The sequence below is a fragment of the Micropterus dolomieu genome, linkage group LG05 (assembly GCF_021292245.1).
Source record: "Micropterus dolomieu isolate WLL.071019.BEF.003 ecotype Adirondacks linkage group LG05, ASM2129224v1, whole genome shotgun sequence".
In the NCBI taxonomy this organism is placed as follows: Eukaryota; Metazoa; Chordata; class Actinopteri; order Centrarchiformes; family Centrarchidae; genus Micropterus; species Micropterus dolomieu.
In genome coordinates this window covers 5335825-5351491 of record NC_060154.1, presented here as the reverse complement: position 1 = coordinate 5351491, position 15667 = coordinate 5335825, and the positions used below count along the sequence as shown (strand labels likewise).

At 37.9% G+C, this 15667-nt stretch overlaps 1 protein-coding gene across 2 annotated transcripts in view; it reads right to left on the bottom strand.

Annotated features, from left to right (window-relative positions):
• atp11b (ATPase phospholipid transporting 11B (putative)) overlaps positions 1 to 3059 on the bottom strand; it is a 59867-nt gene extending 56808 nt beyond the window's left edge. The window contains exon 1 of one of the 2 annotated variants that reach the window (XM_046049466.1): positions 2733 to 3059. In XM_046049466.1, coding sequence (XP_045905422.1) covers positions 2733 to 2759 — 27 coding nt within the window. In that variant the 5' untranslated portion in view covers positions 2760 to 3059. The remainder of the gene's footprint in view (positions 1 to 2732) is intronic. The other variant, XM_046049465.1, reaches the window with a different exon arrangement.
• Positions 3060 to 15667: the final 12608 nt, after the last annotated feature.

Sequence of the window (15667 nt, the reverse complement as noted above, 5' to 3'; positions counted from 1 at the left end):
GAATTATTGCCCTGAACAATGGCTAGGCGACAGACTAATGCATCACAACCATGTGAACACACTAAGTTGTATCATAGACTATGACCCATTTAATCAAATTGGATGTGCTAAGCAGAGGAGAAGGGAGAGAGGTCGAGTTAGTAGCAAGCAGTAAAGACAGAAAGGCTTAATACAAACATGAAGAGAGAGTCAGATGCAGCAGATATGTGCTGCTTTTGACAGCAATACTGATGACAATAGCAATACTAACATGATTACAGGCAAGCCAAACAGATAACTCACAATGAGCGGCATTAAATTAATAGCTTGAAGCAGACCTACAGGTCATAAGGAACTTAACAATATTTTCTAAGGTGGCATGGCTGCTTTACTATTGCGGATAATTAGGGTTGCCGCAGCAATCAGAGAGTGATACTGAATGGGACTCTAAAAGGTTAGGACATTCTGTTAGCTCAACAGGAATGCATAGTTATGCAATGTAATAAATAGCAAATAAGATTTATCCACACAATCATCTCTATTGCCCACTTCTTACACAGCTATAAGTTTCTTTTCATTTCACTCTGGCATAAAATCCAGTTGCTGACAAGGTATCAAAGTAACCATGTAATAACATCCAGTTTTGGTTTTTAAGGTTATCATTACTTGGAAATGCAGTTGCAAGCAATGACTAAAACTCTTTCCTCTTAGTACTACATCAGCAGTAGCAAGCCTTGCTGCATTAAATATTTTTAATTTGCCAAGTATGTCTTAATCAAACTCAATACAAAAGCAATAACAATAATATATCACTAAAGTTATGAAAAAGAAAATTTGGTAGTTTCTTACACTAAAACACATATCAGATGCCCTGAGCACATGATTTGACTTTCATAGCATGTAGGCATGGACCAAATATAAAAACTTGATATGCTTTGGAAAATGGTCAGCAAAAATATATTCACTGCAATTTCTAGGAAATACTGGAGCGCATAAACATTTAATGTCATACTTGCAGAACAACATGTTGAAGGATTCTTGTACTGTAATTATTATGAGACATATGCAGCATTACTAGCATGATGTCTGCACTGTTGATGGAAGAAGACTGACATTAAATGCCTGCCACACTGCCAATTAGGACACCCCCACTTTCTCCTCCTTAATGCGGCCCAGTGTCACCAGAAGTAAACTGATAAGCAATATGTGCAGGAATAAATATTCCTGCATTAACTTCCAGGTGACATCAAAAGCCAAGTGCCCCCGACAAAGCTTTTCATTAGGCCCGTTGTATTAAGATGCATTTTAATTACACTTTTAATTAACTAGGCAGATCAACGATATGGGATGGGTCAAATGAACTGCGCTATCTCAAATTAAGGGGAGGATCTCTTTTTTTAGGAATGCAACTCTCTGTGGTGCTGAAAAAAACTGAAGGCCAAAATGAACTTCTAAAGGCAGAAAGAAAACTTTTTTTTTTTTTTTTCTTTTACAGACTGACAAAGTTGCAGATGAGCTAGAGTCACTCTATCCCAACCCTTCCCTGACTAGGACATGGAGATCAGAAACACCTTAACTCTGATTGGCTGTAGTGACAGAAACAGTTTGAGGAACGTGTGACTAATCTTATAACTTACTAATTTATTCATTCACACATCCTGACATGCTCACACACCCATCTACCAGTCACAATATTCTCATTCATTTATAGTGTACATTAATACAGGTTCTTATCCAAACCCTAGACTCTACTTTTACAAACAGAAGCAACCACAGAAATCTTGCAATAGAAGCATCGAGTCACTGCAGCGTGACTGACAAACACATCAGTCATTTCTCCAGCATAATTCAAAACTCAATTTACCTCCTGTGAGTCACATCTGCACTGGCAATGCGTCAACACACAGCCATGTTTGTAGTCAAACAACATGTGATTACAGCAAATACAGGGTTCTGTCTACACGTATGTAACGTTAATCATTCAAAGACCGTTAACGTTACATTTAGCCACTTCATACAGGTTTACACTAAGAAATGAATTAAGACAACACTGAGCCGATCCAAAGTTATCATGAAAGTAAAAATGTGAGATGTTAACGTAATGTTAAATGACTCTGCTCGAGAGTTCACACCAATGTTGTCTAACCAGTTGTTAAAGTTCGTTTGCTGGCTCTCTGGACAGAATGTATAAAAAAAATACTCCGTCTAAGTTAAAGTGGTGCGAGTTAATGTTAGCAAACGTTAATAATTAACATTAACGTTTGATGAAGCGGAGTTAGCAAAACTATTTAACTTCGCCAAGTTCAACATTGTTAGCCAGCTAGCTAGCGTTAAACTTAGTTGACTCTCCAATATATTTTACAATGACAAGGATTCAGGTGAAGGGGGGTTAAAATCAGCAACTTCAAATCAACTCACAACTCAAATTTGAACTCAACTTTGGTCTGTTTGTTGTTTAGGTCTCAACTAGCTTAGCGTTAGTAACGATTTGTGAGCTAATTAACGCTAACGTTCGCTAGCTGGGAAGGTAGCTAACACAACCTACACCTACACCTGGCTGTCATCACAGCGAGACAGTCAACAATGTTTTGGACACATCGGCAACAGCTAATTGGCTAGAATAGCTTCCTAAATTGTATCCACATAAAGTTCATAAAGCCTCCCGTGGTCTAAGCCGTGTATTCAGTGACTGTTATTGTGGGCTAATGAGGGCTAAGTTAGCGTTAGGAGAAAATATAGTAGAGCAGTTTTACCAGCTGCTGTCGAATCCACCGTAGCATCCTTGCAAAAATGCGTCCAAGTAGCCCAGCTAGCCCAGCAGCGCTAGCAACTAGCTACTTCAACAAAACCGTCCCGAACCATAAATATTTCCCCCCAAAGGCAGCTCTTCTCTTTCGCATTACGCGGCACATTCATGCAGTGTAAGTGAACTGTGCAATAATCTGGTCTTTCTCATTCCAAGGTAATGTCAGACAAATGATCCCCGGCATAAGTGACAGACGGCTGGCAACGGAGTCCCAGCGAGCTACACTACATCTCTGCCACACGATCAGTTTCCCCCAGCCAGCACACAGCTCTGTGCAGACACTGGCTGCTCTCTAGCGGCCCCTCAACGCCCCCTGCTTGTCTGCATTCACCATAGATAGATAGATACACGGACTCTTGATTTATGATTTAAGTATAATAAAGATTTGCCCCCTATAATGATAAAGGACAACGTGAATGATATAGGAAATTAAATTACACAGTTAAACATCATACTCAACACTCTCAAAATCAGTAAGTGATACTAAATTGCACATCCTGAATATTTGTAAACATTGGTTGTAAATATATTTTTAAAAGGAAATTATATGTTAGTTTGTGTAAATAGCCTATGTCTGGTCTGTACATTTTGTAATCTGTATCAATTTTGCTGCTGCAACATCGCAATTTCCCATCGGGGATCAATTAAGTTCTATCTATCTGTCTATAATAAAATTATGAATGAATAAATTACCTTTTGCTGTTATAGTTTCAAGGTCCATGTATTGTGCATGCTGGCAACAATAAAAATGTGGCTCCCATAATAAAATCAATAATAAATAAATTCCCTTTTACTGTTTCAGTTTCACAGTCCTTGTAGTGTGCATGTTGGCTCACTGTCAAACCATGGCTTACTAGACACTTGAATAGAACTGGGCCAGCATTAATGTTTTAGTAACACCTGTGCTTTTCCTACTATGACAAGAAAAAATGTCAGCATTGAGAAAGGTGTATCTAGAGACCCTGTCTTCTCTAAGGCCTTCATTATTTCAGCTGATATTGATACTATTAATAATAATACTTGTAATGAAGACCCAGAAGCTCATTTTTGCCCTGGGTCTCAGGGCAAGTTAATCCAGCCATGGCTACAATATGAACATCTAAAGAGTATCAGTGACCATTCATATTGTGCTAAATGGCTCTGAACATACACCATGTGCTGCGTATATATTACAGTTGTGCTCACTCCATTGCAAACTGTTAATACTGTATACAACAAATAGCGATAATGCGGGTGCTGAGTCACATCTAAATTGCTTACTTGGCACTTTTAAACGTGTGAATGCTCTTTGCCAACAGAGTGGAGACTTAAAGTGGATTTGCTTACTCCAAGAGTGTTTTAGATATCTTAAGCCTGAGAGAATGTGTTTCTCATCTCCTGGGGCAAGTCCTAACTGAACATGAGCTGTAAAACTAGTGCTTTTCATATTTATTCCTGACCCCTTGCTCATTCAATTCCTCTCATTTTCTTTGATTGATTGTGTGGCTCCTATTTAGAATGAAACATTATAAATATAACCATGTAAAACTAGGAAAAAATGGTGCTCTCACAAAGGAAACTTTTAGGTGGATAAAACCTGCATATGCCTTTTATTCCTTTATTCCAAATCTCTCAGTGATCATATCCAGTCCCCCTGTTGTTCCTCTTGTAAGGCATCTCACATAAAGTGAGGTCATCCTAGTATTAGCAGCTCTCTCCCACTGATGAATCCATTCCTGCTCCCTCCCTCCTCTGAGACTTGGCGGCAGTACATCAGTCAATAATGTATAGACAATAAATGAAACCACACAGGGCGGATAAGAGCTGCTCAGAGTATTCTAAATCTAAGTATCTGGAAGGTTTGGCTGTAGCCTACAGTGTACTTTTGATTTAATATGCTGTATATGACTGAAAACGCTGAAGTGATGTTCCTATCAATGGCAAGAAAAGCAAATGGCAAATTATAATGATCCTGTTTAATCAATGTGTTCCAGCAGCTATGTTTGGAGCAGAATGGCTGCAGCTGCCTGGCAGTGAAGTGTTTTCCTTTCTCATTCTGGTTGCCTAAATGAAAAAGTGAAACATACAAAAGTATTTGCATGTTTTTGCATAGATTCCAATACCCTCACGTATTTTTCCTTAAGGTGCTTATGTGACTCCACTCTACACCACACAAAACCCCTTCCTACAGGCCTTTCCATCATGAAAGTCTTTTTAAAAACCAGGAAAAACAACGAAGCTAAGCCAAATGCCACCAACACACATTTATCTCCAGGATTAAGATAGCTTTAGGCCACTCTGTGAGTCAGCTATCCAGTGTGTCACGGAGTTTGCAGCATCTTGGGTTCAAGTCCCACTCATCTATCACATACAATAACTAGTATCGTGTGCCTTTTTTGTTTTTTCTACCATGCATGTCCAGCAAAAGCTGAAATGTCACAAAGTCATCTTAAAAAGACAGCTTTACTCCGCAAATCCTTTGGGTAATCCGCTATCTGTCTGTGTTTGTATGTGAGCACTCAGCCCAGCGGTCCTACCCATGTGACAGTCAGGGAAATCAGTAGGTTACATTGACTTACATAACGCCACTGCAGCAGTAACATCTGGGAGCTCCCACCTCACAGCTGGATTGGATACAGTATGTTAGTCTTCAATGTGAGAGGTTGGCTAGGATGTGCACATTTTTGGTGGTAAGTTGAAAACATCTCACATCTCTGAGAGTGACAGAAATCTGTCTTTGACAAGTACTCTCCAATAATTAAAAGGTTACAAGGCAAATAAAAGTAGTTATATTTTTTTAACTAACTACATCAATTTTCTCCTTTACATATTGTCAGAAAAAAACATCAACCTATGTCTCTGTTTGGAGACAAATAATGTTACATTTAATGTAAAACTACAATCAATATCATACTGTTGTTTGCATTCTACAAAACTTATCCAGTTGGTTATGTATTGAAATCATGTAACACACATTATATTAGCTTAACTAATTTAATATACATTAGGCCTCACGAATCATAAGTCAGATCATATACTGTGGTCATGCACAGCTGCTGCCAGTTGAGATGCTGTATGCTTAAAGCACACTTTTAAGGACAGGAGATTGCTGGGTAGTGATCCACAATGCCCTTGATGTCTGTCATGGAAATGGATGGCAAAGTACCAGACATTGTCTGGCTTCCTTCCCAGCTCTGTATTGAATTTAACTTCTGTTATGCATCTATCTTAAAGTGCTTGTCATTTTAAATGCTGTAGGCTAACAGGTTGAAATTATTCACCGTACTGCACAGACGAGGGTAGAAATCCTGCATGTGGGGCCTAGGGGCTACGTATATTTGTATATATGTATTTGTCATACAAGATATAACAATTTGCATGATTTGCGATCTGTGTACCTTGGTAACATTGGTGCGATCAGTGTGATTATATTTTGGAGAAGATTACTATTTACACACAAAAAATCTTGTGTACAGTGGAAGAATTATTCATATTCTGAAGAATAAGCACCTCCGTGTAGAAATACATTCTAAATTGTACTTAAGTAAAAGTAAGTCATAAGTAGTAAGAGTACTAATACTAATACCGGAAGATACACAGCCCCTGTCATTGTTATATTTCAATATTATATAACTGAATCATTATTATTAATGGATAAACATGTAAACAGTACTTTAATATTATATAATTTCCCTATGAAATATAGAGTTGACTCAGTACTTGCATGAAATACAAATTGTCAAAAGTACAGGTACCTATGAGCATGATATGATGATCAAACAGGAAATGACATTCATTGTTAATTTAATTAATTTTTAGCAATCATTTTGAATTTAAAAAATCTATATTAGTCCTATTCTCAAAGTAATAAAATGCACATGAATTTATATATGAGGCAAGTGTTGCTTCTTGATGCCCTGAAATCCCATCAGTTGTATATCGGACGCAGTAGAGGAAAATAGAGGGTATTGTTAATCAACACCATATTTTTTCCGTGTTTTCTTCTCCTCTCCTCTCTTCTCCCCTCTTCTCTCCTGGTCAATGTGTATGCCTCAGGACTGAGTTAATCCATCAGGCCTGTTTAACTCTGCTGTGGCTGATCCTCTTGGTAAATACACCAGCGCTAAGTGGCTTTTAATCATTACCAACAAGTATCTCTCTAATACTATTAATAGGCTTAGGACAAGTTCTTCCACTCTGCCTAGACCCCTTATTTCTATGTAATGGTTGCTTGCTCATGCTTTGGCTACCACTTTGCGCGTGTGTATTTTGTGCGTAACTGTCTTGTTGCATTAGCATGATCATCTATCTCTCGGTGAGGACCAGGACTCCAGGTAGATTGGCTAAAATGGTTGCCATGCCTCTTAGGGAAATAGAAAATAAATTGATTGGCTTTTAAACAGGATAGCTGAATCAATACCAATTGACCATAAGTCTAGAAATAATAAATAAATAAAACACTGGTGTTGAATCAGGACAAGCATTTAAGGCATACAAAAGGAAGTGCTTTAGTGTAGTTTTGAGATTTTGAATAATGGATTTCACTAAAAGCAGCAATGGATATGAACTGCATTTAAGAAAAAGTTAATTCACAATTTATACAATAGTAACAATAGCTGTAAATGAACTGGTCTTACTTTTTTAATAATTAAATGTTGTAAAAGCTGTGTTGGAGATCTGATATGTGGTGTGAGTCTCCCTCTTAAGGACAAACTGAGGTGTTACAACTAAAAGACTCAATTTACAATAATGCAATTTGTAAAACACACAAGACATTAAGAACACTGCATTTTGAAAACTCAAATGCTTGTGTGTGCCAATGTGTGTGTATATGTCTCTCTCTCTCTCTCTCTCTTTCTCTGTGACTTCAGCTTCTAATTGGCTGCACATGATTCCTGAAGGCAGCTGAGTGAATCACTGCAGCTCTACTTTTTTGTGTGTATTTGTGTTGTTCATAGTCTAGGTATGTGTGCGTATGAGTGTGTGTGTGTGTGTGTGTGTGTGTGTGTGTGTGTGTGTGTGTGTGTGTGGCCAGGTGGGTGGTATTGGGTTTCCTAAGGAGCCACTAATTCTTCACCTAACACCCTGACCTCCTTAGTCTGTGACCCAGAGACACAGAAGGAAGGCAGCTCTTCATCCATTTCACTGAACCTGGTCATGGATGACAAATTGTGTGCGTGTGTGTGTCAAATGGATCCCCATTGAATGAACCTGAATCTTTATAAATAATCCAAATACAGTGCAGAGGGGTTTTCATTTCCCTGAGAATATGCAGAAGAAGAACCAGGAGAAAGGCAGTGCAAATATAAGAGTAATAAGAGTAGAAGAGAGAAAAATCCTGCTAGGGACAATACAGACCTGTGACAGTATTTGAGTCACATAGGGTGAAACTGGAGAAGCTTAATAACTAGTAATGTTGCTTTTTTTGTTGCAAGCCACCTATATTCAGCAGTTTATATCTGATAAGATGGGTGTTTATGGGTGAATTTTATAGCAGCTTTGTTTCTCAGCTCTAATTTGCAGTTTTACTCCACTTGAACACATTTCTCAGTGACGCAATTTGTTGTTCATCTAACAGGCACCTAATTTCAGAGATGACTCATGGTTTGTGGAGATACAGTGTCCAGATACAGTGCCATGCGGTAGCTGCAGCAAGTCACAGGGCACCTAAACTTATCTGTATCTCATGTTAAAAGGTTCCCTCTCGAATATGATGGCGAAGGTATGTGTGTAGGAAGGGGCTGTCTTTGCTTTTCTGCTTATCCGATCTGCTTCATTTCTAGCAGAACAAGCAGCTGCTTGAAAATGCAAATCCTTGCCCCTAGATCTTTCTGACACATACAACCAAACATTTGGTTCAGGAACGTACAGATGAAACCCTGTCTATGATGGAATCAGTTTACTCCTTTACCTTACAGACATATATTACAATGACAGAACCTCCATGCAGAAAATGTAATTAATTAATATGTTCACATGGGACACATTATCACAAATTCAGAGCTTGATGCAATTTAATTTGCACGTTTTGCTCTCACCATTAAGGTCTGCATACATAAACACTTACAATCTCCCTTTTTTGATTCAATCAGTATTATATTCAGTGTTTTCCATTAAGTTGAACAGAAAACATTGATTCCGGGATTGAAGCAAATAGTTCAGAGAAACCTTTAAAACAGTTTTCCAGTAAAAAGCAGGACACTTCTGCAGCTGGGTCGCTTCTTTATGAATAAAATTTGCTCATATGATGAAAACTGTACTATGCCCTCTGATGGTTTCATGCGCAGGGAAAGCCAAAGTCAGTCTTCTTTCTTTCTCGTTCAAAAATATACTGATTAAAAATACAATCAGTGTGAGGAGAGACACTGATGGCTTAAGGGAGAACCTGCATACATAAGGTGTCTGCAACTATGATAAACCCTCCAAAGTTGGCCACACATTATCATCATTATCATTATCTTCTTGATGTGTTGTGTGTGTGTTCTGTATGAAGTTACTGTGGTAACCCTTAAGCTTACAACATGTGAATGCGTGTTTGATGTTGCTAAGGTAACATTGACGCCTACTGACCTTGGCCTTTCCGGGCCCGTATACTTCTCTTGGCTACCCAGCTTGTGGCTGACTGAGCGGCAGCTGGTTCGGACTGGTGTGTCAGTATGAGTTCAGACATGCTCAGTGGCATCTGGTTTGTTTCAGCAGACAGCTAGCTTAGCTAAGTTCTTTCTACTTAGCCAGTGGTGGGAGAATTAGTCAGATCCGTTTACTAAAGGTAAATAATGAAGGTAAATGTAAGTAAGTTGAACTATACATTGTGCACAACAGCCCTTTTCAGAGTGTTTTATTGTTATATATTATTGGATTATCAATGAGGTATTAAGAAGAAAGTAGCATTTTAATTTTGCATCTAGTCAAGGTGGAGCTGGTTTGATCTTACATACTGTTAGTTGAGTTAATCTGTAACAATGCATCATTTTGTGATGTATAGATTTTGTGAGCAAACTCTTAATCTGCAAAACAAGAAGTAACTATAGCTGTAATTTAAATGTAGTACAAAACTTTTAAAAATCATGTATGCACATCAAAATTATATCAAAATTATAATTTACTGTGAGTAAAGTACTTGAGTAAATGTATGTAGTAACATTTCACCACTGTACTTGGTACCGTATAATGATGCAAAGCTGTGAAGCCCTTGCAGAGTAAATACGGCATATTAGTATTGTAGAGGCAGACAGAAAGCCTTTTTAAGCACTGTGATGATCTTTCAATGTTTTCCAGTCAAGAGAGCTGTAGATGTACTCTATGACAGTCTACAGTAGTACTAAACAGTTCTGGCACACTTTGGTCCTTGGTACAACAGTCGGCTAAGAGGATACGCATGATGCAATGGCCAGTCAGGTCACAGGTGTGCATGTGCAACTGTGTGTGAATGTTATCGGGACAACCTCTGGTTGAACTCTCGATGGATTGCACAGGTCCAAACTAAGAAAGTGGGCAAGTGTACAAGAGTATGTGTGTGTAAAGCCAACATTAGAGTCATCAATCATACCTGTTAACCGAGACGTGCAACATATTCTGTCCCTATCTTCATCTCAGAGGCTTTATAATAGAATACTGATGTAAAATAAACAAATGCCTTGTGTAAGTGTAAAATCCATGCTTCAGAGACTGATAGACTCACACTGTATATTTAACATCCTCTCTATCTTGCAGGCCTTTGCAGCCACCATGCCTGAGACGGTAAACCTGTCTTGTCCATCAGCGATTATAAACCTTCTAATAGTTCGTTCTGTTTAAATGACAGGCCTTTCATCTATCTGTCTGCCCTCTCCAGCTACATGACTTTAATGGCCCTGAAATCATGTAAGCCGCAGCAGCTGGCTGTTTGAGTGCATGAGTGTGTGTACGTGTATGTGTCTAGATGAACAGGGAGTTGTTGGTACCTGCATGATGGTGTGGCTCTAATCCATGTTTGTTCTGCTCCAGCACCAGGAGAGAATGTCCCACACACAGACATACAGCACACCTGCAGCCACACACACACACACACACACACACACACACACACACGCACACACATGCACGCACGCACGCACATACACACACAGACACACTACTCGAAAGGGTTGTTCTTCTACATTCATGGTTTGTGAAAAAGGAGAAGTAGTTAATACATCCTGTCGCTGGTGCAGAAGTATATATTTAATCATCGGAAGCAGAGATTGTGATCATCAAGACTTACTTGAATGTGGGTCAGTGCCAACATGCGGTGCTTTGTAATGCAGTATTCCAGTACAGCAAAAACTAGTATACTAATTTGTGTGAAACTCAAACTATTTTGTATTGAAAGTACTCAAAGATATCAAATGTTCAATGTCATTTTGAAGTACAAATTGTGTTTTAATACTTAAAAGTGTGCACAATTAAGTATATAAATACAATACATACTAATAATTGTATATAGCTTGTCAGAACATGTGGATAAACAATGAACTCCTTATATTAAATCAGTTAATTCAGAAGTGTGTTTTTAACGGTCATGGATGTTTATGACCAATATCAACAAAAAATATTACTGTTGCTACTGCTGCTGCTGAGAGAACTAAAAATCAGATTTGACAAAAAGCCTCTGTATTACTGCTTTAGTTTCTGTTCTTTCTGCTTAACCTACAGTAACTCAGTGCTGTCTGACTATAATATCTGGGAATTGAGACATACATACCAGTCAGTCAGTAGGCTAATCTAAGAGAGAGGCAAGACAAGAGGGGGAGAGACCACCAACATAGTTACCAAGTCTATCTAAAACTGTGTGTGTTAGAGAGAGAGCTGTTATCGCTCCACAGCTTTGATATGAGACCGAGTTTGAGCTGAAGTGGAAAGATTTGCACAGTTCGTTTCACAACTTCTCTTATCTGCACTGACTGAAGTAATGCCTGATACCATTGCTACTGCTACTGTGTGTGTCTCTGTGTGTGTGTGCAAGCATATACAAAATGGGAGAATATCAGTGCATCCATAAAATATATGGAGAGAATGTATTTGATTGAAGGAACACATAATATAATTACTGCTACACAATGCAGTTTTCATATGGATGTTTATTATTGATACAAATAATGTGATGTGTTGAGCACAAAACAAGATCTCACTGTTTTGTAAGTTTCATAAGGTTCGCACATAAATTCCTCATTTTGTGTGTTTGCAGATTCTAAGAACATGATAAAGCTCGAGGTGACAAAGATAACATCTTTTTATTGTTTTTTGGCTCATAAAGTCACACTCATAGCCAGGTGTCTGGGTCAGATTTCTTTCACAGTGATGTCTGGACAGATTACCACACTGGGAAGTAACCAGACCATATTTGGAAGGCAGGGTCACACTAAATGACACTTCCAGGTCAAATCCAATTGTGAAGTTGCATGCATGGGTTTTTTTGTGTTTGCTCAATAGGTAGGAAATTCGTTGTTAATTAAAAACAGCACAACACAAACAAGATTGTAAATGTAGTGATTAGTCGTTACTAAATATTTACATAACAATGAACTGGGGAGAACATTTTTAAAAAACAACAACATACCTCAAATAACAAAACAGTATGCCAGTAGTGTTAGAATGAATGACCAGATAATGGGGTGGCATTGAGGTAGCGGATAAGACACAAGCCTTTGGTGTGAGAGACCTTGGTTCACTTCCCACTGTGACACTGAGCAAAACACTTAACCGCTACTTGCTCCAGAGGTGACATTTATAGCAATTTTAATAATGTAATGTAATAATTACTAATGTGAAGTTAGTGTAATTAGAGTATTTGGAAGCTCTGTTAGCTTGTGATGCTAAGGTGACTTTCTTTTTGAATAGTAAATTGCTTTGATTGGACGGCGCAGTAGATGAATTCCTAACAACTGATTTACACATAACTAAAGTCTTTACTAGTAGAGTTGTGTCTTTATTTTTCAATGAATCGCTAGTTTGAGAGGTAAAAGGAGAAATGCAGTTGTCAGTCCTCTGCTCTTTTGTCTCTGCTACATAAGGAGTCAGGTGTGTGTTTGGAGGCAGGCACACCAGCATGTTTATCTGAAGCCTCTATCAGCCACAGACCAAACATTTGCCATACCAGCTTCTTCCTCTTTCCCTCTTTTTCTCTCTCTACCCATATCTTTCTGTCTGAAGGGCAGCATGCTGCTTAACACACACAACTATCAAAGACAAAGCAGGAAAGCGAGGTGGACAGGGGCTTTTGAAAAGTGTCTGTATATACCACGTGTGTGTGTGTGTGTGTGTGTGTGTGACGCCTGCTTCAGAGAGGCCCAAGTCTTTCAGTGGTCTGACTTCTTTATGTAAATACCGTATTATCTTCAAGCTGTTTGCAGTGATTACTTGACTGCGTGTGTCTGGTTGAGAGGATGTTAAATGATGATAAATGAATGATCACACACGCATATAGCTGATAAATGATTTATATTAAGTCATATTAGTGGTCTTATTCTGAACATCAGATTTTATTACAGCGCATCATCACTGTATATATCCACCCTAAAATAGCTGTCACTTATCTCATAAGGATAAATGTATGTAAAATTATGTAAAATCCATCATGTTCTTGTCTCTGTATGATTCTCTGTATTTTTAAATTTTTTTCTATATTACTATATGTGTGGTAGTTTCATTCTAAATTCTGTAAGTTAGTCTTATCAAATCATTTTCATATGGGATACCATTTTTATTTTTGTGGTATTTATAATGGCTTATTGTTTACTTTAAGCATTAAATATCTGTAGTTTCACAATTACATATGGACTTTTATGATGGTGGTAGTTCAGATCTTCTTCATCAATATCAGATTTAGGAACATACCTTCAAACTCACACTACTGACATAATTAAATTTAACATTTTAATGTAATATAAATGAGTAAATCAATTTTATTGTAATAAATATCTGTGTAATGATGTGTAAGAACAATTGTTTTATTGGCTATTAGATGTTGTATCATGCTGAGTACCATATTTCTAATTAATGATGCAATATAAATAGTGATTAAGATGTTATAGCTGAAGAATAAGAGCATTATTCCATTTTTCAATTCTATAATTCTAATAATTGTAGAACAAACCTTTTAAAAGCATTATTATTGTCTATTTACCTATAGTGTAAAGCACTTTAATCTGGCATGGCAGCCATCAAACATGAGGTTTGCATTGTGCATTGTTTCTACAGCAGTGTGATAACTGGTCAAATGCAGTTTCTTTTGGAATCTAGATCCAACCGTTAAGGTTCCCCAGGTAGATAGATTCTCCATTGTACCATCTTTGGGCTTCACTAAACATCTCCTGCTAACCACTAGATGGTGATACATCCTCAGCAATAAGCACTGACAGCTTCATGACAAGAACTGCACTGGTATTTACCTCACTGTTGGGTTCATCATGGTATCTTAACCCTCTGACTGTTACATGTAACTGATAATATATTTTAAAATGAAAAGGCCTAAAGTTTTTAGACTTAGATTATTACAAAATGATTAAAATGCATTTTGACTTTATGAGAAATGCACTTATACTTTCGAAACAGTGTCTTCAGGGAATTGATATTACCTGACACTCACACTTTATCAGTTTAATTGGCACTAATGCAGATTAACACCATCAAGAGCTGCTTCCAGACACTCACATTTACCTTGTGTTGGCCTTTATACTTGTATCCAAGTCTTTGTGTGTACATGGGCCCACATGGATGTTGGTGTATATGCGTGCCAGTGTGTGTGTGTGTGTGTGTGTGTTTCCCCATGGGTTGCATCACTTCTAAATCTGCCAATTGTTATTGTACATCTGTAGGTAACTGCTTTCTTTACATTGGTCTGACACACACACACACACACACACACACACACGCAAATCCACTGGAAATTCTCTCTCCATGTTTACCTGCTGTTTGTCTGAAGCAGCTGTTGTCTCTTTGTAATGACGTTAATCCCAGCCTTAAATGGAAACATACACACACACACACACACACATACACACACAGCACCTGACTGAGTCCTTCCTGCCACAGCTTTTTCAAATTGAGTAAACATTTGCTTCTAAGTGCTTCAAAGATGTTGCTGCGTTTTTGTTTCATCATCTATTGTTAATTAAAACCGCTTCTATAGAAGAACAGGTTGGCAATAATCTTTTACAGGGACAAAGAGAGGGAGAAAAAGAGAGCAGGATCAAGTTAAATGCTGGTAATTTTCTGGTTTTGGACATGTTGATGAATGTATAGGTTTCACTTTCACATTCTTTTCCCCATCAAATCCCATCCAGGTGTGTCTGTATTTGTGTGTTTCTTTTAGAGTTTAAAGATATTTACAGATTTGGCTTGTTTGGGGCTGGGTAGAATAGTTTTTTTGTTCAACAGACCCAGATTTGTCTCTAGCTTAATTTGGTACTGCATCTTTCTTATAACACATAAAAAAGTTCCAATATCTGGGTTAGATTTGGTCTCCGAGCTTTTCCAAAGAACATCCACCTGTTTTAAGAAATGAAGTGACAAGTATAAAAGGATCTTCCTTTTTGGATGGCAATTTCATGGAAACTACAAACACGGGTGGAAACGGGTGGAGTTATTTTACTCCACTGGCACAAACAAGAAAAACTTCTCTGTGGAACATTTTTCTGTTCCAACGAACTCTATTACTGCTTTGCATAAAGAGGACATTGCTATTCCATGTGTTCTTTCTCCATGTCGGGGATCAATTAAAGCTCTTTGAAATATCATAGTATTCAGACCATGTAAGCTAATCAGGTAAGCTAACCTGATGCTGAAATTCATAAATACAATAGTGCAGGTAGAATACAGTTACATGTAAGTTAAGTGTTTGAAAAGCATTAAAGTAAATAGTTCCTCTATTGTGAAAGCAAACTC